The sequence below is a fragment of the Peromyscus californicus genome, unplaced genomic scaffold, assembly GCF_007827085.1.
Source record: "Peromyscus californicus insignis strain IS unplaced genomic scaffold, ASM782708v3 Scaffold_7__1_contigs__length_154581171, whole genome shotgun sequence".
NCBI lineage: Eukaryota > Metazoa > Chordata > Mammalia > Rodentia > Cricetidae > Peromyscus > Peromyscus californicus.
Genome location: NW_026294595.1, coordinates 79,527,521 through 79,542,357, shown reverse-complemented (window position 1 = coordinate 79,542,357; position 14,837 = coordinate 79,527,521). Strand labels below are relative to the sequence as shown.

The following is a 14,837-nucleotide window of genomic DNA, read 5'->3' as shown; positions in this document are numbered from 1 at the left end:
ATACACACACAGGCATAACACCAATGCACATAAAATAAAACATATAAAAAAAAACTTTAAATCTGGAAAATACTTGGTTTTGGTGGTGGTTTTAGTAAAATTTGTGCAGTTGTACTTTCCAAAATATTGTCATGGCCCCTGTCTGGATATCTATACTAAGGAAAGGATATCAGGTTCATTATAATTTTAACAAATGGAGAAAACAGTCCAATAAGTTATACATGCAGAAAGTAGGCTGTTACCCTATTATTTAGAATAATAGAATTAAGGGTCATTGAAAAAGGGGTGGGAAGAATGGAAGAGTCAGACACGTTTGGAAATCAGTTGTGGAACACTGACTTCTGGGCATGGCCTGACTGTTGTACCCTTTTTTTAAAATGAACATTTTAATTAAGAATTTTTGTTCGTGTGTGCATGGGTGTGTCTGCCACAAGTGTGTGGGGGCCAGAAGAGGGCATCAGATCCCCTGGAGCTGGAGTTTCAAGCAGTTAGTTGCTGTCTGAAATGGGTGCTTTTAACTTCTCAGCCATCTCTGCAGCCCATGGCTGTTGAACTCTTGAACTCACAGCAGCTGTGATTATTTTCACACGTTTTGTACAAGATTGGCCCTGTCAGCGTCCTGTCATATGAAGGAAAGGGGCTCATGGGGCTCTACTGCTCCCTGAAAATTTACATGCAGTTAATGGTTGATGGGGAGAGACATGTTCATCATTTGTGTGGTCACTGGTAAGATGTCTAGTCTGTGCACTGTACACGCTAACACGAGCTCCTGTAAACACCCTAATGAAACTCAGTGGTCACATACATGAAGGAGGAAAAAAAAGTGGGTGGGGCAAGTTGGGAAGAAGGAGATTAGTGAGGGTGAGGGGAACAAGAGAGGGCAAGAGTTATGTGAAAATGATCACAATATGTTATGTACATGTATGAAAATGTCACGATGAGACCCATTATTATGTACAATATATTCTAATAAACAGAATGAAAGATGTACCATAGAAGAACTAAATCAGTATGTCAGGTTTTACATGTATTTTGATTGAATAAATGGACATTAAAATGACTAAGAAAAAAGGTTTTGTTTTTTTCTGATTGTTTTATAATTTTATAGTAGTTGAATAACTTAAGAGACATGTGCTGCACTGAAATTTAACCTGTTCTCGTAAGAGCAATCCCCCTTGTAGACTGATTTGGATTGGTAGGGTGATTTCTAGCACCTTTGAAATGTCCAGCAGGTCATTTTCCATTCCAAAAGTTGGAGTGTTTTGCTAAGTCAGACCAGGCTTGTTATTTAACACGGAGATTGTGTATAGTCAACACATTCTCTAGATGCCTTCTTCACAATACTGCTGGAAAATACCCAAGACTCCAGGATTTTCAAATAAAATGTTTTGTAGGCACCTCAGATAATAGACTCCATTTATGAAGCTTTCTATGTGTGCTTCAGCTATTTACAAATGTTGGTGTGAGGGGCCAGTGTAATTTACTGGATCACACACTGGTCAAAAGAACACACAAAGCAGTGCAGGTGTTTTAAGTTGTGACAATTAATGATCGAAAGGTGAATGTTCTTTTCACATCCCAGCTTCTTTTCTGTTTCAGAGAAGACACGGTTTGTCTTTTATAAACATGTGCAGAGTCACGGACTGCTTTGTCAGATTACTGGCTATGCGGTGACATTCTCCAAGACCCCTTAAGGAAGTATGTCAGAAGCTGGGCATGGCGGCGCACGCCTTTAATCCCTGCACTTGGAAGGCAGAGGCAGGTGGATCTCTGAGTTCCAGGACAGCCAAGGCTACTCAGAGAAACCCTGTCTTGAAAAACCAAAAACTAAAACAAAAGAAAACAAAAACCTTAAGATAATTCCTTTTACTTTTAAATAGAGAGATTCATATTCACTACTTATGAGTACTTTTTTTATTTTATTTTTTTTAATCCAAAATAGGCCAGTAAGGCCTGGTAGGCCAGACATGGTAACATTTAGTCCAGCATTCACTAGGCTACTAGGTGGATTATGAGTTCGAGTACAACCTGGACTGCACAGTGGAGACTGTCTCAGCAAAAACAAAAGAAAAGCTGGCCAGTGACCCTAGGGACTTGACTGAGAGTTTGGGATTTTATGTGCTTTACAGTTCATACAGTGAATGGCCTGAACAGAAGTAATTGCTTCTGCTACTGCTACAGTTATAATCCAGACATATAGAGAAATTATAAGAACACAGAATTCCTGTCTCTTTCAGCTAGAATTCTCAAATAATATTTCACATTTCCCCTTTAAAGGTAATTAAAAATATTTACATGTTTTATTTTATGAATTTGTGTGTGCCTGAGTGTATGTATGTGTACAGTGCCCATGGAGTCCTGAAGAGGGCATTAGATCCCCTGGAATGAGTTATAGATGGTTGTGAGCTGCCATGTGGGTACCCGGAACCAAGCTGGGGTTTTCAGCAAGAGCATCAGGTGCTCTTACCTCCTGAACCATCTCTCTAGCTCCAGTACCATGTCATTTTATGTTAGGGACTTGAACATCTACTGCAAGTGTGCATCCTTGGTATCCTTTGGAACCTAAGAATGTCAGAGCTTTGTCTTAAAGTAAATGATACTTTATAATAAATGATGCATTATTTGCAACATCACCATCCATTTTAGTTCATTCTGTTCTTAGTATAACATGAAGCCTCCCCTCCCTCTTTTCTTTTCTCCCCTCCCCTCCCCTCCCCTCCCCTCCCCTCCCTCTTTTCTTTTCTCCCCTCCCTTCCCCTCCCCTCCCCTCCCCTCCCTCTTTTCTCCCCTCCCCTCCCCTCCCCTCCCCTCCCCTCCCCTCCCTCTTTTCTTTTCTCCCCTCCCTTCCCCTCCCCTCCCCTCCCCTCCCTCTTTTCTTTTCTCCCCTCCCTTCCCCTCCCCTCCCCTCCCCTCCCTCTTTTCTTTTCTCCCCTCCCCTCCCCTCCCCTCCCCTCCCCTCCCCTCCCCTCCCCTCCCCTCCCCTCCCCTATTTTCTTTATGGTTTTTTGAGACAGGGTTTCTCCATGTAGCCTAGCCATCTTGGAATTATTTCTGTAGACCAGGCTGGCCTTGAACTTAGAGATCTGCCTGCCTCTGCCTCCCAAGTCCTGGGATTAAAGATGTGAGCCCCCCAGCTTAACATCCCCATTTTTAACACTTGAAATAATTGGTGTGCATTTTAGAACCAGTTATATCTTAACTATTATGAATTTGTGTGTGTATGTGTTACACAAATAATTGTATTATAAGCCACACTTGTTTTTCTCTCTCTATTTATTGTTAGGTATCATATCCAGGGCCTTCCACATCCTGGACAAGCACTCTAAGCTCTGAGCTAAGACTCCCAACCCTAAGAGTCACATTTGTATTGTATACTTAGTATTGGATGAGTAAACTATGGTACCCAGTCACCTGGCAGAGTATTTCAGAACTCATTACTGCACGCAGCAATGAGGAGAACATTATTCTGTCTGCTTCCTTGGAGGGCTAGTGAGCATCTGTCTATGTAGAGCACCTACCTGGAGAACTGCTGCTCTGTGCAATGTGCTTGTCTTTGGTTTTGCTGTCTAAAGCAACTGCCCCCCCCCTTCTTTTAAACCAGCATTTACAAATATTCTTGTTCTCCTGGGCACTGTTCTGCTGCTTTTTGGCAATCTCAGGCTGTATAATGGTGGCTGTGGGTTTTATATTTCCCTTATCAGTGAGGTTGGAATTTTTAAAAATAATTTATTTAATGTGCATTGGTGTGAGGGTGTCAGATCCCCTGGAACTGGAGTTACAGACACTTGTGAGCTGCCATGTGGGTGCTGGGAATTGAACCTTTATCCTCTGAAAGAGCAGCCATTGCTCTTAACTGCTGAGCCATCTCTGTAGCCCCTGGAATTTTTTTTAATGTCTTCTGGCTTGCATTTCCTTTATTGGACTTACCTATCATATATAATTTGCCCATTTTTCTTTTGAGTTTTGCCCACGACAGTGTGACTAGATCTTTTGTCAGTAATGTGTATTGTAAATGTCTTCTCTGTGTTGATGGCTTATTTTGTTTCTAGCATCATTGGATGAATAAAGTTGTGAAATTTTTTTTTCAGTCTTTTTGAGATAGGATTTCTCTGTTTAACAGCCTTCGCTGTCCTGAACTCACTTTGTAGACCAGGCTGGCCTCGAACTCACAGAGATCCACCTGCTTCTGCTGGGATTAAAGGCATTTGCCACTATGCATAGCAAAGCTGTAAATTTTAATGAAGTAAAATGTATGTTTTATTTTGGATTTTGAGACAGGATTTTTCATATAGCCTAGGCTAGCCTGAAGGGCCAACTAGCTGGGTTGCCAAGGGAGACCTTAACTCTGTCCTCCTGCTTTCTCTCACCTGGAGAGTACCAGGGCTTGTAAGCAAGTACCGCCACACCCAGCTGAATAAAGTCAGACTTTCAGAGTATGTATTTTCTGTATCTGGTTTTTCTTGTAAAGGTTGATGATTAATTTGTTAAAATTGTAGCATTCACTTTAAACTGAAAGGGATAAAAATGTAAGTCTGTGTGGGCTCTTACGTATACTCGAGGCATTGAGACATTTAGAGAGTCAGATTTCTTTTGGTCTTTAGTCTTTGGAGTAGAAAGGTGGGAATATGTAAATTTGTGTGAATCCTATTGTAGGAAATTCCTATTGTAGGAAATCCTGTGCTTTATTTGGAGAATAATATAAGCATGTGAGTGAAATGTAATGAAAGACAAATGCATCGTTAGGATGGTCTCATGCCCAGTCACAGATGCTCATTCTAGGATTACAGTTGGGGAATCATTAACTGGAGACAGCTAGATTGTCTCTCCTCCCTCATGGTGAACTTCTTCTCAGTGTGTTGTAAACCATCCTGAGCTACATGGTGAGATTCTGCCTCAAAACCCAACATTGTCTGTCCTCTGAGCCCTCCCAAACCCAAACCAAGCTAACCAAAATAACAGAACATGCCCTTTCTCACTCTCGAACTTCCTTGTTTTGTTTTTGTTTTTCTTTCTCTTTTGGATGGTGTAGGGTGAGGGGATAACAACACTGAACTGAAATAGTTGGCCAGTTGTGTCTGTATGCCGCAGCAAGTAACTTTTCATTTTAAATTTGAAAGAGTCTCCTATATCCTAGCCTGGCCTCAGAATGGCTATATAGCAGAGGATGACCTTGAACTCCTGATTCTCCTGTCTGCACTTCGCTAAGTGCTGAGATTATGGGCATGTGCCACCACACCATTTTTTGGGGGAGGGGGGAGCTAACTTGATTATTTGAAAAATAATACACAAAATTATAAATTTAGAAATGAAAGCAAAATTGGCAAGTCTTCAATTTCTTCTACAAAATAACGATGTCAGAAGCAGCAACAGTTTCTATAGGTTTTATTGTCATAAATGAAAGTTTAGGAACTGAAAACTCTGTTATCTTTGAAGCAGTAGAACCATTTCTTTTCGTTCGTTTCTGAGACAGGTCTCATTTTATAGCCTTGACTAGCCTAGATCTTGCTGTGTAGACCTTTCATGCCTAAAATCATAGCTCTGCCTGCTTCCATTTCTAGAGTGCTGAGACTAAAGCCATCATGCCCAGCTTATGATATTTTTTATTACATTTATTGTGTGTGTGTGTGTGTGTGTGTGTGTGGCGTGCTTGTGGAGGTCCGAGGGCATCTAGTTCTCTTTCCATGGAGGTTGTGGGGATGGCTCCCAGGTGTTCAGGCTTGGTGGCTAGTGCCTTCACCCACTGAGTCGTCTTGCTGGCTCTCAAACGAGAAAAATTTTTTTTTTACGAGAAAACTTTTGAACTAGGCCAAACCTTGTTGCCTCAGATAAGTGAGGTGGTAGTAGACTAAGACTAATATTAAAATATTTTGTACCCATTGTGGTTGTAGATAGGACATTGATATTAATGAATGAAGTGGAACTGTCCTGAGTGCCGTCTTCATTTACCATTTGAAAAGCTGAATTGAAAATCAGGTTGTGCAGCAGCGCTGTAAACTTTAGCCCAAAGAATATGGCTTTTAAAAACTAGCCAGGCTGTTTTTATTGTTATTTTTTTTGTTTTTGAGACAGGGTAGAGCAGTCTGGCTTCAGACTCACAGAGATCTGCTTGCTCTGTGCCGCTCAACTCTAGCCAGGCTGTTCTCACCTAAGATGATCCATTTACCTGGAAGGCATCAGGTTAAAGGTTATTGGAACATTTACCACATTAGGCAACTTTAATGGATTGTTTAATTTCCTGTTACATCCTCTTTTCCTTTAGAGACAATAAATTCATTTTTGAAAATATCAATGGACCCACATCTACTTATTTTAATGTATTTGAAAGAGTTGATTTGTGAGCTTGTTTCCAATGGAACAAAAAATATCCCTGAGAAAACTTCCTTCAAGACAATGGTGTTACATTACTAGCTTTAAAAAAATAGTTATGAAGTATGGGCTTCATATTTAATTTTTTTATGTTTTGAGCCTTGTTTTTTTATGGGATAATATGCTAGTGCCCTGAGTTATTTCTTAGGTTAAAAATGTCTTCTTATGTATCCTAGGCTGGCCCTGAACTCATGGCAGTTGCTCCTCGTTTATCCCCCTACGTATTGGATTGATAGGCATGCACATGACACCTAACTAAATATTTTTAAATCTGTTTTTATGTAGATCAGTCTGGCTTTAGACTCAGTGCCTTCTGAGTGCTGGGATTAAAGGTTTATGTAACCATGCCTAGCTTTAATTTTTTTTTTTTGGTTTTTTGGACAGGATTTCTCTATGTAGCTTTGCGCCTTTCTTGGAACTCATTCTGTAGTAGCTCAGGCTGGTCTCGACCTCACAGAGATTCACCTGCCTCTGCCTCCCAAGTGCTGGGATTATAAAGGCGTGCACCACCACCACCACCACCACCACCACCACCACCACCACCACCACCACTACCACCACCGGGCTTAATTTTTTTTTTTAAATGTGCTGTTTTTTGTGTGTATGTCTGTGTGGTTGTATTTATTTTTTTCTTTTTGTGGTACTAGAGATTTAACCTAAGGCCTCCATATGATAGGTAAGTTCTCCGTCACTTAGGTTTATCCCCATGGCCTTTGTGTGTATGTGCTTGCCTGCTTGTATGTGTTCATGTGTGGGTGGACTTGTGGATGGGTGTGGTAAGCATATGGAGGTCAGATGATGACCTAAGGTACCATCCCTTAGATACTGGTCACCTTACATTTTTTTTCCAAGATTTTTATTATTTGTGTGTGTGTGTGTGTGTATGTATGTATGTATGTATGTATGTATGTGTGTATGTATGTGCGTGTGCATGTAGGTGTGTGTGATGTGTGGGCATATGCATGCCATGGTGCCTGAGCATGGAGGGCAGAGGACAACTTTATGGAGTCAATTTTCTTTCTACCTTTTTGCGGATTCTGTTTTTGTTTTCTGAGAGAGGGTTTCTCTGTAAAGCCCTGGCTGTCCCGGAACTCACTCTGTAGACCAGGCTGGCCTTGAACTCACAAGGGATATTTCTGCCTCTGCCTCCTGAGTGAAGTTAATAGGCTATTAAGATTAAAGATGCAAGTCTTTAATCCCAGCACCATGGAGGGGCAGGGGTAGGCAGCTCCCTGTCAGTTCAAGGCCAGCTTGGTATACATAGAAAACAACAACAAAGTAATACTAAAAAGTAGAAGCAACTCTAGTGTCCATCTGTGGGTGGATGAATAAAATGTCATACATATATGTGTGGAATACCATGTGATCTTACAAAGGAAGAAAATCTAGTTGCATGTTACAACATGGATGAACCTTGACATTATTCTGAGTCATAAAAAGGCAAATATGAGTCCACTTATGAGGTATATTTTGAAGTCAAATTCATCGACCAGAAAGTAAATGATGGTTGCTAGAGTCATGACATGGTCGCAGTTTCAATTGCAAAAGAGGGCTAGTGTTAGGAGGGAGGTGTAATATACAGCACTGGGGATGTATTTAATGCCACTGAATAGTAAACTTAAAAGTGATTAAAATAGTAAGCTTTATATATATATACACACACACACACACACACACACACACATATATATGTATATATATATGTATAAAACTGGTTTTCAAGAAGGAAAATGTTTCAAAAATGAAGGTTTGGACAAGTGGAAGGAAATTGAATGAGGAGACGTTAACAAACTATTGACTCTTACATTTATTTTCTTTAATTAACTCTGTTAAACATAAAGCATAGCTAAGTTTGGCAGAAAATATTTCAGAAATTTCATATTAGCTAAGAAATGGAATATGTTAGCAAAGTGCTTGGTTCCTGCTCTCCTTTTTCAGCAGACCCAGTATTATGCATAAGAAGAAACCAGAACATGTCTCACTAGTAGTTTACAATGGTCAGATCTGGGTCTGTGGATGTTCTTGTTGCTTATATTGCTGGTTGATTGTCATAGAAGGTAGAGTTCAGTTAGGATTTCAAGTTCACTGTAGGATTAGAAGAGTAAAACCCATGTCTTTGTCCATTTAGTCTGCTATCACAAAATTCTGTAAGGAGCATAGATTTATTGCTCATTGCTCTGTAGGCCGGAGAGTCCCAGGATAAAGGTAAAAGCAGATGCAGGGTTTGTTGAAGGCTTGCTCTCTGCTCCAAAGATAGCATCTAGCTGTGGTCTTACATGCTAGGGGGCAAAGAAGCTCCTTGAGGCTCCATTTATGAAAGGGAGCCCTCATGGCCTAATAAGCTCCCAAAGCCCCCTTTGTATTTTTGATATAATGGTCTCACTCTGTAGTCCAGGCTGGCCTTGAACTCATGCCAATCTCTCTGCCTCAGCCTCCCAGTTTCTAGGATTACATTTGGTGGGTAGGGAGGGTTTCAATATACAAATTTTGAGAGACCATAAACATTCAGAACAAAGTACCTGAAATGAGAGCTCTGGGTGTGATTGTGCACACCTGGAGTTCTTCACTTGGGGCTAAGGCAGGAGGATTGCTGTGGGTTTTAGGCTAGCCTCAGCTACAAACAAAAAGAATCTGAAGTGAGTAAGCCTGAGAAGTAAAAGCTTAGTGGTTGCTCCATTAGGAGACTTTGCTCTACTCCTAAGTAATAGTTTTAGGCAGCCCCCACCATCAAAGAGGTAGCATTTCAAAACCTTATTCCTTAGTCTGCTGATAAGAACAAGAGGCAAAGACATGAGTAATACAGCTGAAGAGCGCAACATAGTTCACATTACAATGAAAAACAATAAAGGCATAGTGTTGTGCAAAAACAGTGTCTTGGACACCAGGATGTTTAGTTTGGGTATACAGCAATTGGTATTGATAAGTGGTTTTCGTATTTGTCATTTTGGATCTCTAGGTATGGATTACATAAGTATTTTGAAAATTAGGTGTATCATAGGAGAATTATTGAGGCTATGATTGGGCAGCCTTACAAAAATGCATAATATATGAGTTTGATATGTCTAGAAAGAGTTCTCAGTGTGGTTTTGTTTCATTAATTTAGCTAGGCATTTGATCCCAGCACTAGGGAGTCAGAAACAGATGGATCTCTCGGAGTTTGTTGCCAGCCTGATCTAAATAGGGGATTCCGTGCCTGTCACAGTGATATAGTGAGACTCTGCCTTAAAATGTGGTGAATTAGTGCAGTTTTGGCATGCCTCTGGGTAGAGGTATAGGATAGATGCTGGGAACATTTTAAGGAAGCAGATGAACTTCCTTAGGCTTAAATCCCAGAGTTTCAAATTGTAGTATTCTCTCCTTACTGAATATCAAGTCTCGATCTGACTGTGAACTTTGTCTCTGACTTTATAGTAGAGCAATTTAGGAATCTGGTAGGTGGAACACAAGAAACTTTTGGAAGTTTTACCTCAGGTGTGGTGTATTTACTTTTTTTCTTTACATCATAGTTTTGAGACCTTGGGTCAATTACTTGGTCCCTCTGAGCTTTGGTTTTCTTTCTTTTTTGATTTTTGTTAATTTGTGTGTGCATGGTGTGTGTGTATGTGTGTGTGTGTGTGTGTGTGTGTGTGTGTGTCTGTCTGTCTGTCTGTCTGTGTCTGTTTTATGTTTGTGTATATGAATTAGCAGTTGCTGGATTGTATATTACATGAATTCTAAGATCATGAAATAAGGTCATAAGGGAGAAAGTCAGCTGTGCCAGCAACATGTTAAAACCCCTTTGTATCTGTGTTACACCAGAGTCAGGTACTATTTACAGACTCATTGTACACTTGATGGCTGTGTAGATGGAGTAAGACCAAAATCCATAGAAAGTCACTTAGTGTCTGGGAACTTAGGCAATGTGAAGGTAACTGGATAGAAAGCTATTAAGTTGTCTTTGTAGTATAATGAATGCTCTTTAAGATCAAAGGAGATTATATTTGGCAAGTAGAATATAGGATCAGAGCTGTTCATGAAAAGGATAGCCCTTTTAAATTAATCCGTGTATGTATGTATATACTTAAAACATACATAGTTGTTTTTTCCTGATTATAAACTGTGTTGACTGATTCATAATTTTGTGTGTGTGAGGTGTAGGCATGTGTAAGAGTGAGTACGTAGAGTCCAGAGGCATATGTCAGGTATCTTCTGTCACCCTCTACCTTGTTCCTTTGAGGCTAAACCTGGAGTTCCCATTTTTTCAGCAAGGCTGGAAGCCAGCAAGCCCCAGCATCCCCTGTCTCTGTTCTCAGTACTGGAGTTTAGCCATGCATGGGACCACACCCAACTTTTCAGTGGGTTCGCACTCTGAACTCTGGTCCTCATTCTTTGCAGCAAATGCTCCTAACCCTGAACTGCCTCTCTAGCTGATGGTTCATAAGTTATATTTTGGTGAGAGAATGTTTTATTTTTGCCACACCTGCGCCGCTTGTTCAGGGAGTTGTACTTTGCCTTCCATAGGGAAAACGGTTGGTACGGTTTCTATTGCATATCCCGGTCAGTGTAGCCGTTCAGTAAGTATTTCCCCCAATAACTGAAATCCTGAGAACTAATGTGGAGATAATGAAGATCTTTCTTATCTCCTCCCAAGGGAAAAATCTTAATGGAATTTTAAATTACTATTATTTTAGCATATTATGAATTTGACCCTAAGAGTTTTTCCCTACAGTTTAGAGTTGAGGAAAACCTGTTCTTTTGATTAACATTTCCTTCCTTCTTCTGCAGGTATGGCCTCACAAGTCTTGGTCTACCCACCATACGTTTATCAAACTCAGTCAAGTGCCTTTTGTAGTGTGAAGAAACTCAAAGTAGAGCCAAGCAGTTGTGTTTTCCAGGAGAGACACCGTCCACAGACCTACGTGAACGGTAGAGACTTTGGAAACTCTCACTCTTCCGCGAAGGGTGGTGCTTTCCAGACAAAGACACCGTTCACTAGACCTCGAGGACACAGCTTTTCATTGCAGGCAGGTGCCGTTGTTGTCAGAGACACTGCTGGTGCTGCAAAGGTCATAGCAGCTCCAGCACAGCAAGCTGCAGTGGAGGCGCCTCGCACCGTGCTGTGGCGAAACCGGTTACATTTCCTAGAAGGTCCCCAGCGATGTGGATTGAAGCGCAAGAGTGAGGAGTTGGATAATCACAGCGGCGCGATGCAGATTGTCGATGAACTGTCCCTACTTCCTGCAATGTTGCAGACCAACATGGGAAATCCAGTGACAGTTGTGACAACGACCACAGCATCAAAACAGAACTGTACCAGCGGAGAAGGCGATTATCAGTTAGTGCAGCATGAAGTCTTATGCTCTATGAAAAACACATATGAAGTCCTTGATTTTCTTGGTCGTGGCACCTTTGGCCAAGTTGTTAAATGCTGGAAGAGAGGGACAAATGAAATTGTAGCAATCAAAATTTTGAAGAATCACCCTTCTTACGCACGCCAAGGGCAGATAGAAGTGAGCATCTTAGCAAGGCTCAGTACTGAGAACGCTGATGAGTACAACTTTGTGCGGGCCTATGAGTGCTTCCAGCACCGCAACCATACCTGCCTGGTCTTTGAGATGCTGGAGCAGAACCTGTATGACTTTCTGAAGCAGAATAAATTCAGTCCCCTGCCCCTGAAGGTGATCCGGCCCATTCTTCAGCAAGTGGCCACTGCACTGAAGAAGTTAAAAAGTCTTGGTTTAATTCATGCTGACCTCAAACCAGAGAATATTATGTTGGTGGATCCTGTTCGACAGCCATACAGGGTTAAAGTGATAGACTTTGGGTCGGCCAGTCATGTGTCAAAGACTGTTTGTTCAACGTATCTACAATCTCGGTACTACAGGTAGGCAGCAACTGCTTTTTGGCTATTTAACAAATGCCGAGTTTCTGCTAAGTGAAATTTGATATGTAAGTGTGATGAGAGACTGCTTCGGCTAAATAAGGAAATCAATAGGATCTATTTAGGTTTGAAGTTTTAAAAAGACGTGCAAAATCAAGGCATAAAATTGCTTCAAGGACAGTAGAAATCCTCACTAGTTCCATGCTAAAGACATCTGGTTATCTTTATTATTAACAGAAGATAGGAAAGACCGTCACACAAACAAGATGATAAGTGTAAGTCTTTAAATGTCGAAAACGCTGTTGACTGTAGCTTTTGTATGTTTCTTGAAGCATTTCAGTGCTTGGGAAAGGTAATTTCTAATTTTTAAGGTTTTATTTTTCACATTTTTATTTAAGTGTGTATACATGCCATGGTGCACATGTACAAGTCAGGATAACTTGTGGGACTCTGATCTCTTCTCTCTACTATGTGGGTCCCTGAGATTGAGCCCAGGTCATAGGGCTTGGTGGCAAATGCCTTTACCTACTGAGCCATCTCACTAGTCCTGGAGAAGTAATTTAATAAAGACATAATCTCATATAGCAACATTTAGAGAAATTATGAGTTCAGGCCATTATTCTGATGAATGACTTTAAGATTCACATGTATTTATATAGCTGCCATGAAGTTTTCTATGTATATGCTATGAATAATACTATCTTCGTGTTGGTGCTGTGAGTGTGTGAAGAAATTGAAGACAAACATAGTCTCCATGCAGCTATTGACAGAGATCTACAATGTCAAGATTAGTGTAATGCCAACCTGAAGTATTGTAGTCTCAGAGACTAGCTGATGGTTCAAAATAGCAGAAGTTCCTGTGTGAGTAGGAAGATGTCTTTGAACTCATAGTTTGAGTTCCTGGCTCATAAATTGGAGACTGGGTTATTTACATTTCAGCATGAGTGCTGAGACATTCTTGGTGGCCTCTGTAGTCATGATTGCTAACACAGTGGGGCGAGTACAGGAGCAGTGCTGGCAGAGGAGTGCTCTTTCATAAGCACTGAGTAGATGAAATGCAGTTTATGGCCAGAGCTTGCTACGTCATGAGGGTTAGGAACTTTGACCAAATAAGCAAGTAGTTGTTTTTGGTGTTGCATCTGCCATTGTAAACATATGCTGTAATACCTTGCACAAATAAGAAGTAAGCCAGTCATCAACAAACACCAGCTCTGTATGCTTTGTTATTAGTAAGTTTTCAGAAGGAATGCCATGCTTATGTAATTTAGTTATAATTAAATGTATTGATATAAGTATTAGGAATTAGTAGTATGATATAAGTATTAGGAATTTATTATTATGTAGTCTGATTTATCCTTAGTATATTTTAGATTGCATTATTTCTAGTATTAGGGTTCTGGATACCATTCTCAACTGTTTAGATGTGGGATTTGGAGGTACATGTTTTTAATCCAATACTGTGAAGGCAGAGGCAGGAGGGTCTCTCTGAATTAGAGGCCAGCCTGGGCTACAGTGAGACCCTGTCTCAGAACACACACACACACACACACACACACACACACACACACACACACACACACAAAAAAAAAAACAAAAAACAAAAAAAACCAAAAAACTTTTTCAATATCCAAAGGGTAATTTGCTGTTGCAGCAGGGTAGCAGATCTTACTTATTTTCACATAATTAGATTTACTTGATCCTCTGTCCTCCTAACCACTCTTTTCTTTCTTTTTCTGACTTATTGAAATGTAAGATTCAATGTTAGCTAATTTTTCCCCCTGGAAAAATGATTTTGAAATCTTAATTGCATGAAAAGAATAGTGCTTCTCCCTACTCAGGTCTTTTGAGCATCATAGACTGTGGGTTCAGAGCTCTTACTGGCCAGCTAGCATATTGTATAAACTCCAGCTCCAGCTGCCTGGGCCCCATATTCAGTTCACTTGTTAGTAAATGACTTCATTATATTTGGGTCCTGCATTATTTCCATTTCAGATTCTGTCCTGTGTGATGTCTGGCCTCCTTTTCATGACTGAAATGTTTGGAATGAGAATAAACAACAGAAACATTAACCTATATTTTATACTTGAAAATTTCTGTTGGTTTATTAAATGTTTCAAAAGAGTAAAGAGAATCCTTTGAAACGCAATCTAAAATTTTAGATACGTTATGATCCCATCTTCTAGCATTAGGTCTTTGCATAATATTGAGAATGGAAGAAAATTATGAATAATTGCTAAATATAATTTCTGTTCTGTTTACTTATAAATTTCAGGTTAATATTTACCTGGCTTTCAGAAGCTGTATAAACTAAGATTAGTCACAGGTTCTGTGTTTAGAGTCTAGAAATATAGAAAATTTGTATTCAATAAATAAAAGTTTATGCTTATGTTTTAGATGATTCTGACTTGGTAAAAAACAGAAAATGGACTTGATGGCAGTTAGATTTAAGAGGTAGAATAGTTAGGAAATATTAAGATAGATTAGCAAAAATGCAGTGTAGTTCTTAATTAGGTACTGTCCTAATGTCTGATAAAGTTTTGCATGAAAAAGGCAGCAAGCTATTACTTTATTTCAAAATTTGCACATCGTTTTGGAACTCTACTGTTTCTGT

General features: G+C 40.1%; 1 protein-coding gene across 8 annotated transcripts in view; it reads left to right on the top strand.

The window, feature by feature from the left end:
* Hipk3 (homeodomain interacting protein kinase 3) overlaps positions 1 to 14,837 on the top strand; it is an 82,207-nt gene that overhangs the window by 10,730 nt on the left and 56,640 nt on the right. For all 8 annotated transcript variants that reach the window (XM_052722614.1, XM_052722613.1, XM_052722620.1 and 5 more), the window contains one exon: positions 11,131 to 12,229. In XM_052722614.1, coding sequence (XP_052578574.1) covers positions 11,131 to 12,229 — 1,099 coding nt within the window. Of the gene's footprint in view, positions 1 to 11,130; positions 12,230 to 14,837 lie in introns of those variants that run through there.